Raw genomic sequence first — 23,031 nt, forward strand, 5'->3', positions numbered from 1 at the left:
GGAGTCAGGGAGGTTTGATGCTTTTTCTCTTGCTGGTGTGACTGTCAAGTTCCTTTCTTGCCCCTAATTCAATTTCTTCCCCAACCCTACTTAGTTCTCCCCACTGGTAAAATTTTACACACATCCCATTAGTTTAGGAAAAGATGGAATTCTGAAAACACTAGGGAACAACCAGAAGTATTATTATATGAGGTCCCCTTGCATACTTGGTTAAGGAAGTTAAGATATTTCTCTGGGGGTGGGGTGGGGAAGGGAACTGAATTTCGAAGAAGTTAGAGGTGACCTGGTGACATGTTACCTGTCATTCACAGAGATAATATGTACCCCATTCATATTTCTAAATACCTTTTTTAGAAAATGTATATACCATAACATTTACCCATTCCTAAGGGTACAGTTTGGGCTTCCCCTAGTGGCTCAGTGGTAAAGAATCTGCCTGCAATGTAGAAGACTCAGGTTTGATCCCTCGGTTGGGAAGTTCCCAAGGAGGGCATGGCAACCCACTCCAGTACTCTTGCCTGGAGAATCCCATGGACAGAGGAGCACGCCGGGCTACAGTCCACGGGGCCGCACAGAGTTGGCCACGACTGAGGCGACTGAGCAGCAGCAGCAGCGGCACAGTTGAGTGGGACTGGGGACATTCACACTGTTGTGCAACCATTGCCACCGTCCTTCTCCAGAACTTCTATCACTTGCAAAATTGGAACTCTGTCCCCATTAAACTGCAATCCCATCCCCTAGCCTCTGGTATCCACCCTTCTGCTTTCTGTCTCTAACCATGATGAGTCTGAGTACCTGCTCTGAGTGGAATCACACAGTACAAAAGACCTTATAAAAACTAAAGGATAACTTCACTTAAACATGAAAACAGTAATAGAATTAATACATCGTATAGAAAATAGCATCTACAACTCACTAGAGGTACAGATAATGTGGGGTAAGGAACAAAATTCAGGGCTGCTCATCTTAGGGCAGGTCCCTGGTTGCTAGCTACTCTAAATATTTTGACAAGCATTAAATAATCACATTCTAGAGAATTCTCTGGTGGTCCAGTGCTTACGACTCTGTGCTCTCATAAGACACACGGCATGACCAAAAAAATAAAAAAAAAAAAAAATCACACTCTAGAAACCATGCCATCCGCAATATTTACCTTTGCTTCTTCCAGGAGTAGACACTGAAACTCCTTATGCTGTATTCTTAAATGCTGGGAGCTAATCTATGAATAGTTTTCATAACAATATTTTAAAGTTTCTTACTGTTTAGTCCATGATACTAGGTTGGTAGTTTCATATAAGCCATATAATGTATCTATTAAGTTTAATGTATTATTCCAAGAATTTATACAAAAACTAGAAAGCCCTAAATAAAAAAAAGTACTCCACCTTTTACCATGGCTCCTGATACACACATTCCTAAACTGACCATCTGTTGGTATTGCTCCACTCCTTAGTACCATGCAAACCAAGGGCAATTTTCCAAATCAAATTTGCACAAAATCCAAGGGAGAAAAGCAGAGTAATACAGTTTTCAAGCTAAGCTCTAGTAAGGTCAATACTGCTTTCCTAAATTTTGTTTTTCAGCCTTTCAATGACTTTTTCCAGGAGTCAAAAGCCTGGGATTCAACATTTTGTGAGAAAAACTTGAAAACAAAACAAAACAAATTGAGGCCTTCCATTGAAAGCTCCCTTTGGGACTTCCCTGGTGATCCAGTGGTTAAGAATCCACCTTCCAATGCAGGGGACATGGGTTCAATCCCTGGTCCAGGAACTAAGACCACACATACCTCAGGGCATCTAAGCCCATGCACCAAGACTGCTGAAGCCTGAGAGCCTGCAGCCTGTGCTCTGCACCGAGGGAAGCCCATGCGCCACTAGAAGGGGCCCCAGGAGACTTCCAGATGAGCCTGTCTATAGCACGCCAACCAACTGGTCAACCGAATCAGTGGGTCAACAGAAACCTGATGGGTTTCTCCCATTAGGGTGGTACTCTGCATATCACAACTAGAGGGGACCCCAGGAGACTTTCAGGTGAGCTTGTCTATAGCACTCCAACCAACCAGTCAACTGAATCAGCTTGATGCTAGGAGGGTCAGGTGATGCCACATGGAGAGGACAACTAGCTAATTGACTGGATTTGCGCCAGATTTCAGCCAGTTGTTCAGTATGAGAAAGACACTGCCAGGGAAATTGCAGAGTAAGACGATTTAAGATGAACCTTTCTAGAGTCATGGAAACAGGAAGAGGTAACATTTCAGTACCTCTCATTAGCATGCTTTCATTTACTTGTGTGTGCAGGAAGAATAGCACTGTATCTGATCCATGATGCTCTCTAAGATTAGAAACGAAGTGATGGCTGGGGTTACCCAGTTATAGAGCAGTTTCAACATCTGCAGGCGAAAGACAGCTGAAAGACCTCTGCATCCCATGGTTGATGTTGGATAGATGTTGGATAGAAACTGTACTGCTACTTTTTGTTATTTACAGAAGCTGTCAAAACACAGTTCACCAAATTTTAAACCACCACAGTTGTTTATAGGTAGTTGGCAAATGTCCATGTGGGATTTTATCTCAGCGAGGAAAATTTACAACTATCAAATCCAGCCCATGAGAACATAGTTGATGAATAGATACAAGTCTGCCTCCTGACCTTTTGGAAAGTGACTGAGGTGCCACCCAATCCTCAGAAAGGCTAGACCCAGACCACACCTGCTTCTCCCCAGAAGCAACCTCAAAAGAGCAAACTTAGGATAGTAAATGAAAATTCTACAACTTCTGGCAATTTGGTCTAAATTGGTTATATATATATATATATATATATAAAGAGAACATATATTTTTCTGAATCTACCCTCTGCTAAATTTATGTTTTCCCATCACCTTTGTCCTTCCCCATAATGTGCAGTATTTTTTTTTTCTTTAGCTATAGAAAGAATTGCTTTACTCTGACATTTAAACACATAAACGTCATTGGAATACAGGCTCCTCTGTCCATGGAATTCTCTAGGCAAGAATACTGGAGTGGGTAGCCATTCCTTTCTCTAGGAAATCTTCCTGACCCACGAATTGAACCCAGGTACCCCACACTGCAGGCAGATTCTCCACTATCTGAGCCAGGGGAGCCCTATAGATAAAATAGACAACTAATACGGACCTACCGTATAGCACAGGAAACTACTCAATACTCTGTAATGGCCCACATGGGAAAAGAACCTAAGAGAGGGTATAAGTATACATATGACTGACTCACTTCACTGCATACCTGAGACTAACACAATAAGGTAAATCAACTACACTCCAATATATTTAAAATAAAAATGAATAAATAAACATGTAAATGACATTGGGACCCTCAGACATTGCTGGTAAGAATGAAAAATGGTGTGGTCACTTGAAAAACAGTGTGGCAGCTTCTCAAAATGTTAAACACAGAGTTACTATTACGGCCTAGCAATTCTGTTCCCAGGTATGTAGCCAACAGAAACGAAAACACTTATTGGCATAAAAACAAATACATGTTTATAGCAGCACTATTTAAAGTAGCCAAAAAGCGGAAACAACTCAATGTCCATCAACTGATGAACCGATAATAAAATATGGTTTATCCATATAGTGGAATATCATTTGGCACTAAAAAGGAATGAAGTACTGATGCGTGCTACAAGCTGGATGCAAACTGAAAACATCAGCCTAAGTAAAGCAGTCAGTCACCAAGGGCCATAGACATACGATTCCATTTTTAGGGAATGTCCAGAGAAAGCACATGTATGGAGACACAAAGTACATTAGAGTTTACGAAAGGCTGTGAAGTTTGAGGGAGAAATGAGAAGGTGGAAGGTTCTTTCTGGGCAATAAAAATAGCCTAGAATTGTGGTGACGGTTGATACATACTAAAAACCACTGAATTGTATGTTGTAAATTAGTACATTTTATGATATGCAAATTCTATCTCAATAAAACTTTTTAAAAAATATATACACCAAGAGAGGGTGGGGAGGATACATTAGGAATTTGGGGGTAAGAGATATACACTACTACATATAGAATAGATAAATGACAAAGATCTACCATATAGCGCAAGGAACTATACTCAGTATTTTATAATAATCCATATGGGGAAAAATATATAAATATATATATGTATAATTGAATCACTTTCCTATACACCTGAAACTAACATAAAAATGTAAATCAACTATAATCCAATAAAAAAGAAACCAATTTAAAATACACACACACACACACACACACACACACACACACACAGATATAAACATGCCAAGAGAAAGAAGCTCTTAGCCCTAGAACCTACACTACACCCTGACTCCTCCCTGCCTGCCCCACCCTGGCCTCTCTCCCCAGCTCCTGCAGAGTTCCTCACAGGTTGTTTCGGGGGCTTCATACAACCCCTCTGACATCAGCCCAGTCCCCGAGCCTTGGAAACCCACCTTCAGCTTGGCCGCCAGCCTCCCCACCCCGAGCCTCTCATAGAAATTTCTCTGTAAGTTGTCTACCTTTGTTGAAGTGTGAGTCAAACTGTCTGGTCTCATCTGCGCATCATTCAGGCAAAAATCTCCTTGGTGACAACAATGACGATGGCTTTCAAACTTTCAGGGCTACGCAGCTATCACAAGCAGAGCCTGGATGCGAATCTAGACCCTGCACGGTGTTGTCTCTTTTTCAGTTTCTTTACTGAGGGTTCTCACCGGCCAGGCAGGTAACACTGAGCGGAGAGGGTGGCCTGCGAGGCAGCAGGGAGAGGTGGGGCCTGTGGCGCCTGGCAGAGGCATGGCCCTCTGAAGGGGCAGTGTCCCTGCCATCCCTGCTGAGCTGATTGCGATCAGATAGCAATCTGTGCCTGGTACTTCTGGAGCTTTCTTTTTTCAAAAACAACAAGCACAAAAAACGTGGAAATCTAAATTTCATGTGAAATCTGATTTTTCAATGCTGGCAACTAACTGAAATTTTAAAAATTTATTTTAAAGAAGTATAGTTGATTTACTATGTTGTGCTAATTTCTGCTCTACAGCAAAGTGACTCAGTTAAACATGAAAGTGAAAGTCACTCAGCTGTGTCTGACCCTTTGTGACCCCGTGGACTGTAGCCTGCCAGGCTCCTCTGTCCACAGAATTCTCCAGGCAAGAATACTACAGTGGGTTGCTGTTCTCTTCTTCAGGGGATCTTCCGGACCCAGGGATAGAACCCAGGTGTCCTGCATTGCAGGCGGATTCTTTACCATCTGAGCCACCAGGGAAACCCCCCAGTTATACATATACATAAACGTGTTATGCACACACATTTTTTTCATTTTCTTTTCTACTATGGTTTATCACAAGATATTGAATATAGCTCTACAGTAGGACCTTGTTGCTTATCCATTCCCTATAACTAGTTTGCATCTGCTAACCCCAAACTCCTAGTCCATCCCTCTCCCATCCTCCTCCCCCTTGGCAACCATAAGCCTGAAATGTTTACAAAAAAATAAATCATGTGAACCCCCACTATGTGGACTAAATGGAGCAGGTCAGCGGTTTAATAAAATCAGAAGCACAAATTCGGAATGGGCAGATGGATGACACGCTGAGGGATAAACCATTTGTGCCAGACAAGATAGGGTTGTTGGAGGGACACATCCCACTATCTGCAGCAAGCTGATCCTCAGAAAACCATCCTGGGCTTTAGCTCTTCACAAGGAGCTAAGAAGGGAGAGACTGAGTTTGAGGGGCTGAGAAGGGAGAGGGCTGAGAAGGAGCCGGAGGCATAGGTGCCAGAAGCCCGTGCCCATCCTGTGAGACACATTAACAGGTGGTCGGTACGGCCGGAGGAGGTGCCGGCTCTCTGGGTGCGGAGCGGGGCTACTGGGTGAGGTTGGCTGCAGAGGCAGTATCTGCATGGGCGTCATTTCTGGCCCCAGAGTGGGGCCTCACAAGCAGTCCCCAGAGAAGCGGAGCGGAGCTGGGGAAATTTGTATTCACTCAGGGGTGGGGGCTGGGGGCTGGGGGCTGAGGGCTGAGGCAGGGAAATAGGAGGAGCTGAGCTGCAAATTGGGGCTTCCCAGGTGGCTTGGTGGTAGGAAATTTACCTCCCAGTGCAGGAGCCACAGGGGACATGGGTTCAATCCCTGGGTTGGGAAGATCCCCTGGAGGAGGAACTGGCAACCCACTTCAGTATTCTCGCCTGGAGAATCCCATGGACAGAGGAGCCTGGTGCATTACAGTCCATGGGGTCACAGAGTCAGACACCAATGAGTGACCAAGAACACGTGACTGCAAATCGGCCTCGAGGGCAGGTGGGGGCCTGGTGGGCTCCCAGGTGAGAGGTAAGACTGGAGGTCACAGGTGAGGGATCACTGCTTCTTACTCACTGAGCAGTGGCTGGAGCAAGTATTAATAGTTTATCACAGATCATGTTGAGCCAAGCGCCCATGCTGCAGCTGCCTTTCAAACCAGAAGTGCGTGTACTCTGTGTTATAACTTCTCCTTCCTTTAGCCAAAATGCATAGTCCAACTTTCTTTCTCCAACTAATCACATCCTGGGATCCATTGTATTAACATAAATCCAGTATTGCATGTCTTGCACCTAACTTTTCTAAAGAACCTTAATTTATGAACTATATGTATCAGAATAGTGTACATAGCCATGTAATGTAAAAAAAGAAAAATCTGTGTAATTAATGCCACCAACTATCCAAGTCTAACAGCAACTAGAACAATAAGTGAACCATGAACAGTGCAAGGTCGCACTGAAGAGCCCCTCTGTCCCCAGGAGAGATCACCAGGAGTAGCCAGCCCTATACTCTCCATCGTGACACCACCCATCAGGAGATAATCACCCCGCCAGGCAGCAGCTCACATCACCTCAACCTCACACGGAATCCGCATCGTCACTCCAGAGAAGGGCAATTCCAGAGCTAGATAAAGCCGGACAGAGCTGACAAGCGGGTGTGTGACCCAAGGGTGTCTGCTTGCTGTGCCTTGTGGCGATGCTACAGCCCCTCTCCTTCACCTGCTGGAGCTCCCAGTGCCAGACTCCTGGGGGTGCTGTGGCTGAGGACTCTTGCCATGACCTTCTCCAGAGAAGTACCTTCAGCTGAGGGGCTAGGCACCCTCACCCCTGCCCTGCACTCCTTTATGGGTTCTGCCTTAATAAATCGTGGGCAATGAATCCTTATTTCCACTTCTAAGGAACCTAAGGCCCCACTGCTACATTTAAATATTTGCAATCAGTGCCTGTGAAAGTGTTGCACTCAGTATGTTGGAAAATTTGGACAATTCAGCAGTGGCCACAAGACTGGAAAAGGTCAGTTTTCATTCCAGTCCTAAATAAGGGCAATGCCAAAGAATGTTCAAACTACTGTAATATTCTGTTAATTTCACATGCTAGCAAGGTAATGCTCAAAATTCTTCAAGCTAGACTTCAGCAGTATGTGAACCAAGACCTTTCAGAGGTACAAGGTAGGTTTAGAAAAGGCGGAGGAACCAGAGACCAAATTGCCAACATCCATTGGATCACAGAAAGAGCAAGGGAATCCCAGAGAAACATCTACCTCTGTTTCATTGACTATGCAAAACCTTTGACTGATGGAATACAACAAACTATGGAAAGCTCTTAAAGAGATGGGAATACCAGACCAACTTATGTGTTTCCTGAGAAACCTGTATGCAGGTCAAGGGGCAACAGTTAGAACTGGACATGGAAGAAGGGACGGGCTCAAAACTGGAAAAGGAGTACGTCAAGGTTATATATTGTCACCCTGCCACCAACTCACTTCACACTGAGCTGGGTTAGGCGTGCTACCTCAGAACACACTGAGTTAGAATCATCCATTTAAGAAACAGCCCATACAACTCAACAACAACAAAACAAACAACCCAGGACTTCCCTGGTGGTCTAGTAATTAAGAATCTGCCCGCCAATGTCAAGGGACACAGGTTAGATCCCTGGTCCAGGATGATCCCACATACCTTGGAGCAACTAAGCCTGTGCACCATAACTAGAGAAAGCCGGCACACAGCAGCAAAGACCCGGCGCAGTCAAAACTTTGTATTAAAAAAGATCAATACCCCAAGGATTGGAATGCCCCATGCCTTTAAAACAAACAAATTGAAAAACAGGGAGAAGACCTAAACAGATATTTCTGCAAAGAAGACATACGGATGGCCAATAGGCACATGAAAAGATGCTCATCATTGCTAATTATTAGAGAAATGCAAATTAAAACTACAGTGAAGTACCACCTCATTGTCAGAAAGGCCATCATTAAAATATCTACAAACAATAAGTACTGGAGAGAGTGTGAAGAAAAGGGAATCTTCCTGCACTGTTGGTGGGAATGTAAGTCGGTGTAGCCATTGTGGAAAACAGTATGGAGATTCCTTAAAAAACTAAAAATGGAGCTGTCGTGCTGCTGCTGCTGCTGTGTCACTTCAGTCGTGTCCGACTCTGTGCGACCCCAGAGACGGCAGCCCACTAGGCTCCCTTGTCCCTGGGATTCTCCAGGCAAGAACACTGGAGTGGGTTGCCATTTCCTTCTCCAATGCGTGAAAGTGAAAGTGAAGTCGCTCAGTCGTGTCCGACCCTCAGCGACCCCATGGACTGTAGCCTTCCAGGCTCCTCTGTCCATGGGATTTTCCAGGCAAGAGTACTGGAGTGGGGTGCCATTGCCTTCTCCAGAGCTGTCGTACGACCCAGCAATCCCACTTCTGGACATACATCCAGACAAAATTATAATTCAAAAAGATACATGCACCCCTATGTTCATAGCAGCAGTAGCCAAAACATGGAAACAACCTAAACATCCATCAACAGCGGAAGGACTACAGAAGATGTGGTGCATAAACACAATGGATGCCATTTGCAGCAACATGGATTGACCTAGAGACTATCATACTAAACGAAGTAAGTCAGAGAGAGACAAGTCTCATATTTCATTTCTTTGTGTAATCTGGGGCTTCCCACGTGGTGCTAATGGTAAAAAAGCTGCCTGCCAATGCAGGAGACATAAGAGACACGGATCTGATCCCTGGGTTGGGAAGACCCTTTGGAGGAGGGTACGGCAACCCACTCCAGTATTCTTACCTGGAGAATCCGATGGACAGAGAAGCCTGGCAGAGGTGAACGAGACTGAAGTGACTTAGCATGCACACACACATGTAAAACATGACACACATGAACTTATCTGCAAAGCAGAAACAGATTCACAAACGTAAAGAACAGCTTGTGGCTGCCGAGGGGGAGGGGCTTGAGGGAGGGATGAATTGGGAGTTTGGGATTAGCAGATGCAAACTGTTGTATACAGAATGGATAAACAAAAAGGTCCTACTGTATAGCACAGGGAATTATATTAAATACCCTGTGATAAACCATAGTGGAAAAGAATATGGAAAAGTATGTGTGTATACGTATGCAAGAGTGCGTGCTAAGTCGCTCAGCCATGTCTGACTCTTTGCTACCCACCAGACTGTAGCCTGCCAGGCTCCCCTGTCCATGGAATTCTCTAGGCAAGAACACTGAAGTGGGTTGCCGTGCCCTCCTCCATGTATGTGTATATATATATCTGAATCACTTTGCTATGCAGCAGAAGTTAACACAGCATTATAACACAACTATACTTTAATAAAATAAAGAATTGTCTATTCGTGAGATGAGATTCATGTATCCTCAGTAATACCATTGTGCCTGGCACATAGTAGGCATTCTATAAAAGTTTGTTGAATGAATGAATGAATGTTGAATAAAGAACCTATGCAAATAATACCTTCAACCCCTAGGAGAGCCTAAAATTAACAGAGGACATTTCAGGAGAAAATCCTTTCAAATACTTAACCTATCCTACCCTGGGCTGCTATCAGATATTATGGACTGAACGCAGTGTGGGCAGCTTGTGTCATTAAAAGTTGGGGAAAAGCCATTAAGTCAAAAGCATCAAGTCTGGGAAAGGTGTTGTTGGCTAGAAACAAAATAGCACTCTTAAGTTTTGAAATATTTGTGAAATTATCAAGGTGTTACACACAGTAACTCAAGTTTTATAAACTGTTTAGCTGAAATTTTCATTCTGATTACAAATGAAGGGCATGATGTATAAAACACCTTGAGAGAAGCCTCCAGGGAAGTAAGCAGATTTGTGTGTTTAGAACCAAGGCTGGGCTTCCTTGGTGGTCCAGGGGTTAAGACTCTACACTTCCACAGCAGGGCATATGGGTTCGATCCCTGGTCCAGGAAGTTCCACATGCAGTGCAGTGTGGTCAAAAAAAAGGAACCAAGGCTGACGTCTGCATCCTTTCCTTCTGTCTATGCACCAGAGCTCTCAACCTGGACAGCCTGGCTTATGGTCCAAACAAGGAGTGATGTGTGGAGGGAGAGGGAGGAGAAGAGGGAGGAAAGCAGATGAACTAGGAAGTCAATTGTTTCCACCACTTTGGTTTTGGTTGAAAATTGCTATTCACCCATTTAAAGTAAATAGCTATGTTTGGCATCAAAATGCATAGAGTGAGCCGGGGGGGGGGGGTGAGTAGTCTTGCCAGGAGGGATTCACCTCTGTTAGCCCCTTAGGGTCCCTGCATAGAACACTTAGTGCTGAGGAGGGTCAGTGAAGACAAGGTGGATGAGGGGAAGGAAGAAGTGCCAGGAAAGAGTTCTGGCTGAGCATTTTGGGGGAAAAGAGAGACAAGAAGAGCCAGGGGCCAAGAATATACATCACCCAAAATGTAAAGGTCTGACAACACCCACCATGGGCAATGGCGCAGGAGAAAAGGGAGCGTGTGCGATGGGCACACCCATATGGGAGAACAATTTGGCATTAAAAGGTGACACTGAAGCTATGTGGACTGGCAATTACACCTCTAGGTGCACAATGTAGAAAGCTCTGGAACACACACCCCAGACCATGCACAAGGATATCCAACAGCAGTGCGAGTCACAGCAAAAAAAAAAAAAAGTAGTGGCAATAATCCATAGGTCTGTTAGCAGTGAGAAGATTTTTAACACTGCCATACATACACACAGCAGTGAACTACGACGGCTCTGGGTTAACATGGTTAGACCAAGAGAACACAATGTTTGATCAAAAAAGTAAGTTACAAAAGAACTGATGCAGAGTATGATTTCATGTACATAGAGATCAGGGACTTCCCCGGTGGTCCAGTGGCTAAGACTCTGTGCTCCCATTGCAGGGGGCCCGGGTTTGATCCCCGGTCAGGGAACTAGATCCCATATGCCGCAAGGAAGATCAAAGATCCTATATGCCACAATAAACACCCAGGACAGCCAAAAAGAAAAAAGATCAAACACTGGCAGAGCTAGACCATGTGTTATTTAGGGGTGCCCATGTATGTGTTGAAACTATTAAAATAAATCAAAAAATGATTGCCACAAAATTCAGAACAGTGGTTGTAAAGTTACTGGTAGTGCTTTATGTCTTAATGTCTTAAAATCAATTTTCAATATATTATCATTCTTTAAACTGTGCATATTATTATATATTCTTTTGTATGTGCTATTTATTGATACTTCTTAAAGAGTTGTTTTAAAAAAATAAGTAAAGAGATATGGTGAGTCAGAAGCCCATGGGAAGCCTCTGGGCAGGCGGCAGGGTCTCACATCAGCTGAACCAAGGCAACTGTTCCAGATCTAAATGGTGAGTTTCACTCAAAGGCCCTGAAGCTCATACACCCTGGTCACCTCCTCCCACTACCAAAAAGCCTCAGTTGCCACCTCTCTTCCTCTGCTACTGGGTCTTCAGCAACTTGTATCCCCCTGCTCAGTGCCACCTACAGGCCCTTGAACATGCTCTGACCCCCCCCCCCACCCACAGGCTGAAGCCCACAGTCTTTGCTTACTCTCTGTCCTTAGATCAAGAGGCCTCTAGGGACTTCCCTGGTGGTCCAGTGGCTGGGACTCATCACTCCCAATGCAGGGAGCACAGGTTCAATCCTTGGTAGGGGAGCTAGATTCCACATGAATGCTGCTGCTAGGAGTTCACAGGTCTCATCCAAAGATCCTGTGTGCTTCAGCAAAGACTGAAGATCCCACGTGCCACAGCTAAGACCAGGTGCAGCCAAAAGAGAAAGAGGCGTCTAGCATCTGCTGGCTACGGGCTGGATTCATCACCTGCAAGGCACGATCCATGCTCTGCTGCCGCCATGCTTTTGTACACCCTGTTCCCCTGCCTGGACGCCATCCTCATAGCCTACCCCACGGTGTCCTCTGAGGATAACTGGATGCCCCTCTTTATGCGGAAGGACTTTTCCCATCCCCCTAGTCAGTTCTGTACTCCCTCTTCTGGACCCACACAGAACCCCTTGCGTGCCTTGATGGCAACACTTAGCAAGTGGTGTAACTTCTTAATGACATGGTTCTGTCCCCGTTAGACTTTAGGATCTTCAGAATGAGAGCTTTTGTCTATTGGTCTTTTTACATAGGTGACACTCAAAACACCACCCAAGCAGGACTTCACCGGCAGTACACAGCCAGCATGGATACAAAGCTGGAGCCAGGTCCTGCAGGTCCCGCTGTGCCCAGACTGCTAGGTACTAACAACTTGGTTACTGCATCATTGGAGGTGCGGGGTGGCAGAAGGGGGGCCAGGCAGATGAGCTGGAGGGACAGGGACAGGACAGTGTGTATTTCTCAGCCAGTACAGAAATATTTCAACATTTAACAAACTTTAACAACTGGTGTGGCCATTATATCTCAATGTCTAACTGCTCAACATTCATCTTCTTTATGTCCCTAGAGACACATGGCACTGTGCCTGGTAGTAGGTATTCAATAAATATTTACTGAAAAAACAAGAAACATCTTAAAGTACACCTGAGTCATCAACTATTTTCCCAGCAAGGAGAAAGGACTTGAGATTTGGCTTCCATTGCGACCATCTACTGTCTTAGCCTTCTCTGCTGCCAATCTATCTAAAAACAGGTTAAATGTCTGGGCATGAGATGCACGCTGGTCCCACCACATTCAATCCAATCCCGAGACTTCTATGTGAATACTCCCAGCCTCACAGCCCCTCCAGCCACCCCTGTTTGGACCTTCTGGCAGCTGTCTTGCCCCGTGCAGGGGAGCCTGTTGAGAAAAAAGCCTGCACAGGGCAGCAAAACCAAGACATGGAAAGGGTCAGGTTTCTCCAGCCTTTGTCAAAACTCTAGACCCAGCCATGCCTGAGGATCCACCTTGTTCCTTTCAGGTTGATGACACTCCTTCCCTGCTTACGATATTTTGACTTGACTGGGTTTGCTTGTTTCCTTTTTTTAATTTTGGTTTTTTGGTTTTTTGAGGGTTTTTTTTTTTTGTCTTTGCAACTACAAGTCCAGTCTAATTCAGTTAGGAGGAAAACTTTCCATTAGGTAAACTAAAAATCTAAGTTTTTACATATGTGAATCTCTCTTTTCACATCCCATGACACTTTGGTAATTCATTTTGATAACTTACCTTTCACCAAGTAGAACATTTGATAGATTTATAAATGAGGGAAAGTCCAGTGTGTTCACGACAGGATATGCATGAATGGGAATAAGCAAAGTCTCATCTCCCTAAAATTAACAAGAAAAAAGTCAAGTTAACCATGCTTGAGACTATAATTTTCTTTCTTTTAATTTAAATTTATTTATTTATCTTTATTTATCTTTTATTTATTTATCTTTATCTTATTTTTTAGCTTATCTTTGACAAAGGAGGCAAGAATATACAATGGAGTAAAGACAATCTCTTTAACAAGTGGTGCTGGAAAAACTGGTCAACCACGTGTAAAAGAATGAAACTAGATCACTTTCTAACACCATACACAAAAATAAACTCAAAATGGATTAAAGATCTAAATGTAAGACCAGAAACTATAAAACTCCTAGAGGAGAATATAGGCAAAACACTCTCCGACATAAATCACAGCAGGATCCTCTATGATCCACCTCCCAGAATACTGGAAATAAAAGCAAAAATAAACAAATGGGATCTAATTAAAATTAAAAGCTTCTGCACAACAAAGGAAACTATAAGCAAAGTGAAAAGACAGCCTTCTGAATGGGAGAAAATAATAGCAAATGAAGCAACTGACAAACAACTAATCTCAAAAATATACAAGCAACTTATGCAGCTCAATTCCAGAAAAATAAACGACCCAATCAAAAAATGGGCCAAAGAACTAAATAGACATTTCTCCAAAGAAGACATACGGATGGCTAACAAACACATGAAAAGATGCTCAACATCACTCATTATTAGAGAAATGCAACTCAAAACCACAATGAGGTACCACTTCACACCAGCCAGAGTGTCTGCGATCCAAAAATCTGCAAGCAATAAATGCTGGAGAGGGTGTGGAGAAAAGGGAACCCTCCTACACTGTTGGTGGGAATGCAAACTAGTATAGCCACTTTGGAGAACAGTGTGGAGATTCCTTAAAAAATTGCAAATAGAACTACCTTATGACCCAGCAATCCCACTTCTGGGCATACACACCGAGGAAACCAGAATTGAAAGAGACACATGTACCCCAATGTTCATTGCACTGTTTATAATAGCCAGGACATGGAAACAACCTAGATGTCCATCAGCAGATGAATGGATAAGAAAGCTGTGGTACATATACACAATGGAGTATTACTCAGCTGTTAAAAAGAATACATTTGAATCAGTTCTGATGAGATGGATGAAACTGGAGCCGATTATACAGAGTGAAATAAGCCAGAAAGAAAAACACCAATACAGTATACTAACACATATATATGGAATTTAGAAAGATGGCAATGACGACCCTGTATGCAAGACAGGAAAAAAGACACAGCTGTGTATAACGGACTTTTGGACTCAGAGGGAGAGGGAGAGGGTGGGATGATTTGGGAGAATGGCATTGTAACATGTATACTATCATGTAAGAATTGAATCGCCAGTCTATGTCTGACGCAGGATACAGCATGCTTGGGGCTGGTGCACGATGATGACCCAGAGAGACGTTATGGGGAGGGAGGTGGGTGGGGGGTTCATGTTTGGGAACGCATGTACACCCGTGGTGGATTCATGTCAATGTATGGCAAAACCAATACAGTATTATAAATTAAAATAATGGAAAAAAATTTATTCATTTTAATTGGAGGCTAATTACTTTACAATATTGTATTGGTTTTGCCATACATCAACATGAGTCTGCCACGGGTGTACATGTGTTCCCAATCCTGAACCCCCCTCCCACCTCCCTGCCCATATCATTCCTCTGGGTCATCCCAGTGCACCAGCCCCAAGCATCCTGTATCCTGCATCGAACCTGGACTGGCGATTCGTTTCTTATATGATATTATACGAGACTATAATTTTCAAAGATGAATTTGTAGATCCTTTATTTCTTGTCCTGTTTTCTACCATTAAAAAATATTTCCAGAAAAAAAGGAAAACATTGCCTTAGAAAAAAACCTGAGTGCTTAAATATAACATTTGAAATATTGACTTTTCTTAGTTATAAACAAAGTAGAGAAAATTTTAAGTATATTTCATTGAAATTACATTCAATATTATTCAGGAAAGCTAAAGATAATCATATAATGACTTCATGTAGAGACAAAGACATTAATCTGTTTCTATTTCAGAATATTATAGAGAAAACAGTCTTGCATGGCCTGAGATAAAGAAAAACCAGCACAGAATCAGCTGATCCAGACAGCACTGAACAGCCAATGCAGGACCAGCCAGAAGCACAGAGCCCTGCTTCTAGACCTGCCCAGCGCATGACCTCAAGTAAGACTTCTGACCTCCCCACAGCTCATGTTTTCCTTTGCTTTCAACTGGGGATAATTCCACCTTTCTTCAAAGGTATTTTTGAAAATGAAAGCAGATGATGGCCTTAAAAAGTTTAAAGAGCCATAGAAATAGGAGGCACTGCTACCATTGCTGCCTAGTAGCAGGACACCTGCCCTGGTGTGCTATATAATGCCGTTACTAGGGACTTTTGTTCTTGGTACAGAATATTCTTTCTGAAAGCAATATTCTGGTCTCATCTTTAGTTCCCGCTCCCCTTTTAAAAGCTGAAATTTGTTTATTGCTAAAGCATACTCTTCCACTTTAGTTTTGCAAAGTTAAATTTTGTTACCCTTGCGGCTTCTCAACTTGTAAGGGCCAGGCATTCAAGTCAGAGCAGGGGGCAGGAGGTGGGGGAGTGCCAGTTTTGAGGGAGGGGCTGACAGCATGTGGATCTGGGGTCTGGGGGCCAAGGATGAATTAGGTGACTTGGAAGAGGCTCACAGAGTATAGCCTTTGGGGTCAGGCCACCCAGGCCCCCTTCTCCCTGCAGACCCTCAGGGCTGCCTCGGAGGACATTAGCCATTACTCCTGCTGCTGCTGCTGCTGCTGCTGCTGCTAAGCGGCTTCAGTCGTGTCCGACTCTGTGTGACCCCATAGACAGCAGCCACCAGGCTCCCCCGTCCCTGGGATTCTCCAGGCAAGAACACTGGAGTGGGTTGCCATTTCCTTCTCCAATGCATGAAAATGAAAAGTGAAAGTGAAGTCACTCAGTCGTGTCTGACTCTTAGTGACCCCATGGACTGCAGCCCACCAGGCTCCTCCGTCCATGGGATTTTCCGGGCAAAGTACTGGAGTGGGGTGCCATTGCCTTATCCGAGCCATCAGTCCTAGGTGTTCATAATCGCAGCTCAGGGTTGCTGATTTTCTCACCTAGCACTTAAAAGAGGATGTTTAAATTATTTGAAAAGCGTTCAGTAACTCCCAGGATCACAAGAAAAATTAGGTTTTTAGGCCAGGAAAGGTGAGAACAAGCAGTGTCTCTGGCTCGGGCCCAGCGCTCAGCAACCTGAGGCTTCCCCAGCTGGGACCCACATTGCTGGACAAGGACCCTCCAGCCACTCAGGTCGCTGCCTAAGTCATTGGGCTGAGAAACTTTGTATTTGTAATTCCATCTCTTTCTTCTGCTCTTGAAGATAGAAGTTTTGATACCATCCCACTCCCCAAAAATTTAATTTTAAGGAGCTTACCTTACAGTGAACGCGGATGCAATCATAATAGTATCGCCACTCATCTGGAGAAAATGTAATGGTGATCCTGAGAGACAAGCCAGGGACAAGGCGGTGCTCCTGGAAGACAAGGGGGCTCTTGTCGGGAGACCCCAGAGACCACAGGAGCAGGACCACAGGGGCAACACACTACGTACTGTATCAGACAGACCCACCACATGGAAAGCCACATCCGACAACGAACATCGAGGGAGAACAGGTCACCCAGTGACACTTACCTTTTTCACATACTTGATCTGAAAGTATTTAGTTTGCGGGGGTAAAATATGAACATGTATGTCTTCATCGCAAATATTGACCAGATGCTGGAGAGAAAAAGAAGCATTCACATGAACACACTGCTTTATCTATCTGCATAGATATTTATACCTCACCTTGTTCCTAAACGGAGGTGGAGATATGCTGTGCTTTTATTTTTATTGTTTAAATTTTTAAAAAAAATTTACATTGAAATAGCTGATTTATAATGTTCTATCAGTTTCACATGTACAACAAAGTTATTGAGTTACACATACACCCATTCTTTTTCAGACTTCTTTTCCATTTATCACAGAACATTGAGAAGCATATCCTGTGTTCTACAGTAAGTCTCTGTTGATTATATATTTTACAGCAGTGTATATATGTCAATCTCAAACTCCTAATTTATCCCTTCCCCTCAGCCTTTCCCCTTTGATAACCGTACAAATTTGTTTTCAGAGTCTGTTTCTGTTTTGTCAATAAGTTCATTTGTATCATTTTTTAAGATTCCATATATAAATGATATCATATGGTATTTGTCTCTCTATCCGTCTTACTTCACTTAGTATGATACTCTCCAAGTTCATCCGTGGTGCCGCAAATGGCATTATTTCATTATTACTCTAGGAGGCGAGTCCAAAAAGATCTTGCTGGGACTTATGTGAAAGAATGTTCTGCCTATGTTTTCCTCCAAGAGTTTTTATACTATCCAGTCTTACATTTAGATCTTTAATCCATTTTGAGTGTATTTTTTGCATATGGTACATGTTCTACTTTCATTCTTTTCAGTGTAGCTCTCCAGTTTTCCTAGCACCACTTACTGAGGAGACTGTCTTTTCCTCCATTGTGTATTCTTGCCTCTTCTGTCATAGATTAATTGGCCGTAAGTGTGTAGGTTTATTTCTGGACTTTCTCTCCTGTTTCACTGATTTGTGTGTCTGTTTTAGTGTCAGCACTCTACTGCTTGGATTCCTGTAGCTTTGTAGTTCAGTCTGAAGTCAGGAAACCTGATTTTTCCCATTCTGTTTTTCCTTTCTCAAGATTGTTTTGGCTATGGTGCACTTTTAAACTTTTTAAGTGATTCCAAACCTGTCATATACCACGTAAAGAATCATGAAATAGATACAACAAGTACCATTGAAAGAATAATGAAATATGCCCATGTGAACCAGCCCAGCCTAAGACTTTTCCAGAGCTGCAACCCCAGGTGCCCTTCTGTGTGACCTGGCACACTCCCCTCTTCCCATCCTGACCAGTCACTCGTGTACCTTTTTGTTGAACTCAACTTACTCCTGTGATTCAGCTAAGCTAAGCCGCCAGTCACCTGCTCACCCTCAGTTTCTCTAATTACATGCCACTTTTCCTGGGGACCTGGTAACACTTAGGTGGGCAAAAAATCAGGAAAAGGAGTGTGGAGAGGACAGCCCTCAATCCATCCCTGGGGCTAACAAAACAGAACACAAAGTCAGGAGTTCTCTCCTGGAGTCAGGAGAAGGCCCTCCTTTGAGACAGAACAATCTGCTTGGTAAGTTAAGTGGGGTGTCTGAGTAGAGATGTTTTTCCTTTCTCTACATGAAAGGGGAGCAAGGACTCTGGGTTCTGGGATCTGGCCTTCACCTGGGCAACAGGACAGTTAAGAGGCCCTTGGTTTTCAATGTCCGGACCAGAGGCTGGGTATGCCACATGGCTCATTGTCCAAGGCCTCAGATTCATTGAGTCTCTAAGTTAGACTTAAGATATAATCTCTGGATGAGATGACATCAAGGCTTGCATCAGTTAAAAGTTCTCATTGGTCATCTGTGAATATTCTTAAAGTGACTCCTTTGGCATATTTTTTTGGACTATAGTTGATTTACAATACTGTGTTAGTTTCAAGTGTCAAATTCAAGTTTCAGATTCTTTCCCAGTATAGGTTATTACAAGATACTAAATATAGTTCCCTATGCTATACAGTAAGTGCTGTTGTTTATCTGTTTTATATATAATAGTGTCTGTCTGTTAATCCCAAACTCCTAATTTATCCCTCGCCTCTTTCCCCTTTGGTAAGTATAAGTTTGTTTTCTTGGTCTGTGAATCTGTTTCTGTTTTGTAAATAAGCTCATTTGTAGTATTTTTTTTTTTTGATTCCACATATAAGTGATATCATATAATATCTGTTTTTCTCTGTCTGACTTACTTCACTTAGTATGACAATCTCTGGTCCATCCATGTTGCAGCAAACCTAAGTGTCCATCAATAGATGACTGGATAAAGAAAGTGTGGTATATACAATGGAACATTACTTAGCCATAAAAAGAATGATGTATTGCCATGTGCAGCAACATGGCATATCTTTTTAATACAGGAGAAGCCTGGGGAAAAAAAAAAGCTGCCAAGATCTCTCTTGACCTCCAAGGAGCCTGGCACACAGGAGTCTTGGTGAAGGTGTGGGCTCTGGAGTCTCCTGACCCCAAGAGTGGAGTCTCTAGGACTCTAGGAGTCCAGGAGACTCTAGGTACATACAGGGACATTTCAATGCCCAAACTTCATTTCCTACCTTTTTTTTATTTTATAGTTTGTCAGCAGGTCAGTTTGATTTCTTGTCAAAAAAATATATGCTTTCAGGGCTAAAATGGCATTCTTGCCTTTTCATTTATAACTAACACTGAGGGGAAAATAATCATCACTGAAAGGTGAAAAAAAGGACTTCCTCTGTGGTATAGTGAATAAGAATCTGCCTGTCAGCGCAGGGGACGGAGTCCAATTTCCTGGTCCAGGAAGATCCTCCATGCTGTGGAGCAACCAAGCCTGTGTGCCGCAACTGCTGAGCCCTGCACCTAGAGCCCGCAGGCCACGACTGCTGAGCCTGTGTGCCGCAACTGCTGAGCCCTGGTGCCTAGAGCCTTCAAGCCACGACTGCTGAGCCTGTGTGCTGCAACTGCTGAGCCCTGCACCTAGAGCCTTCAAGCCACGACTGCTGAGCCTGTGTGCTGCAACTGCTGAGCCCTGCACCTAGAGCCCGCAAGCCGCGACTGCTGAGCCTGTGTGCTGCAACTGCTGAGCCCACGCACCTAGAGCCCGCAAGCCGCGACTGCTGAGCCTGTGTGCTGCAACTGCTGAGCCTGCCTAAGCCGCAGCCGACTGCTGAGCCTGTGGCTGCACTGCTAGAGCCCCTAGAGCCTCAAGCCGCGACTGCTGAGCCTGACTGCTGAGCCTGTGTGCTGCAACTGCTGAGCCCTGGTGCCTAGAGCCTTCAAGCCGCGACTGCTGAGCCTGTGTGCCGCAACTGCTGAGCCCTGGTGCCTAGAGCCTTCAAGCCGCGACTGCTGAGCCTGTGTGCCGCAACTGCTGAGCCCTGGTGCCTAGAGCCTGCAAGCCGCGACTGCTGAGCCTGTGTGCTGCAACTGCTGAGCCCTGCACCTAGAGCCTTCAAGCCGCGACTGCTGAGCCTGTGTGCTGCAACTGCTGAGCCCTGCACCTAGAGCCTTCAAGCCGCGACTGCTGAGCCTGTGTGCTGCAATTGCTGAGCCCACGCACCTAGAGCCTGCAAGCTGCGACTGCTGAGCCTGTGTGCTGCAACTGCTGAGCCCTGCACCTAGAGCTCGCAGGCCGTGACTGCTGAGCCTGTGTGCTGCAACTGCTGAGCCCTGGTGCCTAGAGCCTGCAAGCCGCGACTGCTGAGCCTGTGCGCTGCAACTGCTGAGCCCTGCACCTAGAGCTCGCAGGCCGTGACTGCTGAGCCTGTTTGCTGCAACTGCTGAGCCCTGGTGCCTAGAGCCTGCAAGCCGCGACTGCTGAGCCTGTGCGCTGCAACTGCTGAGCCCACGCACCTAGAGCCTGCAAGCCGCGACTGCTGAGCCTGTGTGCTGCAACTGCTGAGTCCTGGTGCCTAGAGCCTGTGCTCTGCAACAGGAGAAGCCACCGTGATGAGAAGCCTGAGCAAAGCAACTACAGAGTAGCACCTGTTCGCCATAACTAGAGAAAGCCCATACATAGCAACAGAGATCCGGCACAACCAAAAATAAAACAAATAAATAAAGCTCTCAAAAAAGAAAAGGGAAATAACGGTGTCTTCTTAGGCCCGTATTGACTCTAAGGTGAAACTCAGTCCTTGCTTCAGTGCTTCAGAATGGGCCCCCATGACAAACAAACATGGAACCAGCAACCAGATGCCAGGAGTCACAGGTTGAAGAGCTTTTACTCCAGGGTCAGAGGGACTTTGCAAGGACTGCTCACAGCTCCCGCATGCACATACCGCTCCTCACAGTCTCCCTTCCATTCCCTCCACAGGGCAGAGCAAACCCAGCCTCCAGTGAAGCGCTGGCTTTGGTGGGTAGGGTCTATAATCTTCAGCCCCAAGCACTTACAGTCTTTTCTAAACACATTTCAGCCTCCTAAGTTGGGGTCCTTTTAATCCTTCCCCTCAGGGACACAGCTTCTCAGAGGTAAATACCTAACCACAGGCATGTGGGGGCAAAACACAAGCAGCTCTGTAAGTTCTTTAAAGTGTTTGAGACAGGCTGGGATCTGGGACTTGGGACTCTGCTCTAGTGCTTGAACCTGGACAAATGTCTCCTTGAGCAACAATATACAAAGAAACTATAAGGAACAAAAAATAACTGTGAGCATGTGTTCAGTTCAGTTCAGTTCAGTCGCTCAGTTGTGTTTGACTCTTTGCGACCCCATGGACTGCAGAATACCAGGCTTCCCTGTCCATCACCAACTCCTGAAGCTTGCAAGCATGTGAAGCTTGCGAGAATGTGTAGCTGGGGCAGATTATGTACAAAAAGATACAAAACGGTAAAAAAAAAAAAAAAAAAAAAAAACACCCAAACCCAACTGCCACTTCTGAAGTGCAGTCCTATGTGCTAAGTCACTTCAGCTGTGTCCGACTCCCTGGGACCCTATGGACTGTAGCCCACCAGGCTCTTCTGTCCATGGGATTCTCCAGGCAAGAATACGGAGTGGGTTGCCATGCCCTCCTCCAGGGGATCGAATTCACTTCACTTTATGTCTCTCGCATTGACAGGCGGGTTCTTTACCACTAGTGCCGCCTGGGAAGCCCCTGACCACTTCTGAAGAGTCAAGAGCAAAAGCAGGCTCTGAGCACATCCCTGCACACATCCCACCAAGAGGGTGAGCAGACCACCCAAGCCGTCCTTCAGGCCGACCCCCTAGATTCTCCCCTACCCTCACCCCCATATAAGGAACCAGCATGCCCCTCTGAAGGGAAGAGCGAGCAGGCGAACCAGCTGTTTGTCTTCGCTCCCCGCTGCTGCAGCATGTATGCTTGCATGCTCAGTTGTGTCCAACTCTTTTGTGACCCCATGGACTGTAGCCCTCCAGGCTCCTCTGTCCATGGGATTTTCCAGGCAAGAATACTGGAGTGGGTAGCCATTCTCTTCTGTAGGGGATCTTCCCAATCAAGGGATGGAACCCTGATGCAGCAGGAGCCCCAGTAAAGCCTTGCCCGTGGCCTCAGATTGATAATGCATTTTACTCTAAAATTTTGCTCAATAATGCATTTCTCCAAAATGGGAGAGTAAAATTGATGCTCCAGAAAGATATACTATGTTTACTCTGTAGCTTCAGGTCCTGACCCTCACACACTGACTTGAAGCCATTGAGATATGTGGCCCTAGTTTGAGAAGCAAGATCCTGGGGCAGAGAGGTCTCTGAAGGCTGCAACAGGGAGCTGGAAACTAATACAATTATTTCAGAAAGCTGGAAAGGACTGTTACTCTACATAAGATAAGGCTGTGTATGCTGACAACTTTGTTTTGGGCTGGCCACAGTAAC

At 44.8% G+C, this 23,031-nt stretch overlaps 1 protein-coding gene across 1 annotated transcript in view; it reads right to left on the reverse strand.

The window, feature by feature from the left end:
- Nucleotides 1-23,031, reverse strand: part of CFAP221 (cilia and flagella associated protein 221) — a 124,602-nt gene that overhangs the window by 89,850 nt on the left and 11,721 nt on the right. The window contains exons 3-5 of the mRNA XM_013970323.2: nt 17,232-17,318; nt 16,975-17,073; nt 13,430-13,530 (exon numbers count right to left, since the gene is read on the reverse strand). Coding sequence (XP_013825777.2) covers nt 13,430-13,530; nt 16,975-17,073; nt 17,232-17,318 — 287 coding nt within the window. The remainder of the gene's footprint in view (nt 1-13,429; nt 13,531-16,974; nt 17,074-17,231; nt 17,319-23,031) is intronic.

This window comes from Capra hircus, chromosome 2 (assembly GCF_001704415.2).
Source record: "Capra hircus breed San Clemente chromosome 2, ASM170441v1, whole genome shotgun sequence".
In the NCBI taxonomy this organism is placed as follows: Eukaryota; Metazoa; Chordata; class Mammalia; order Artiodactyla; family Bovidae; genus Capra; species Capra hircus.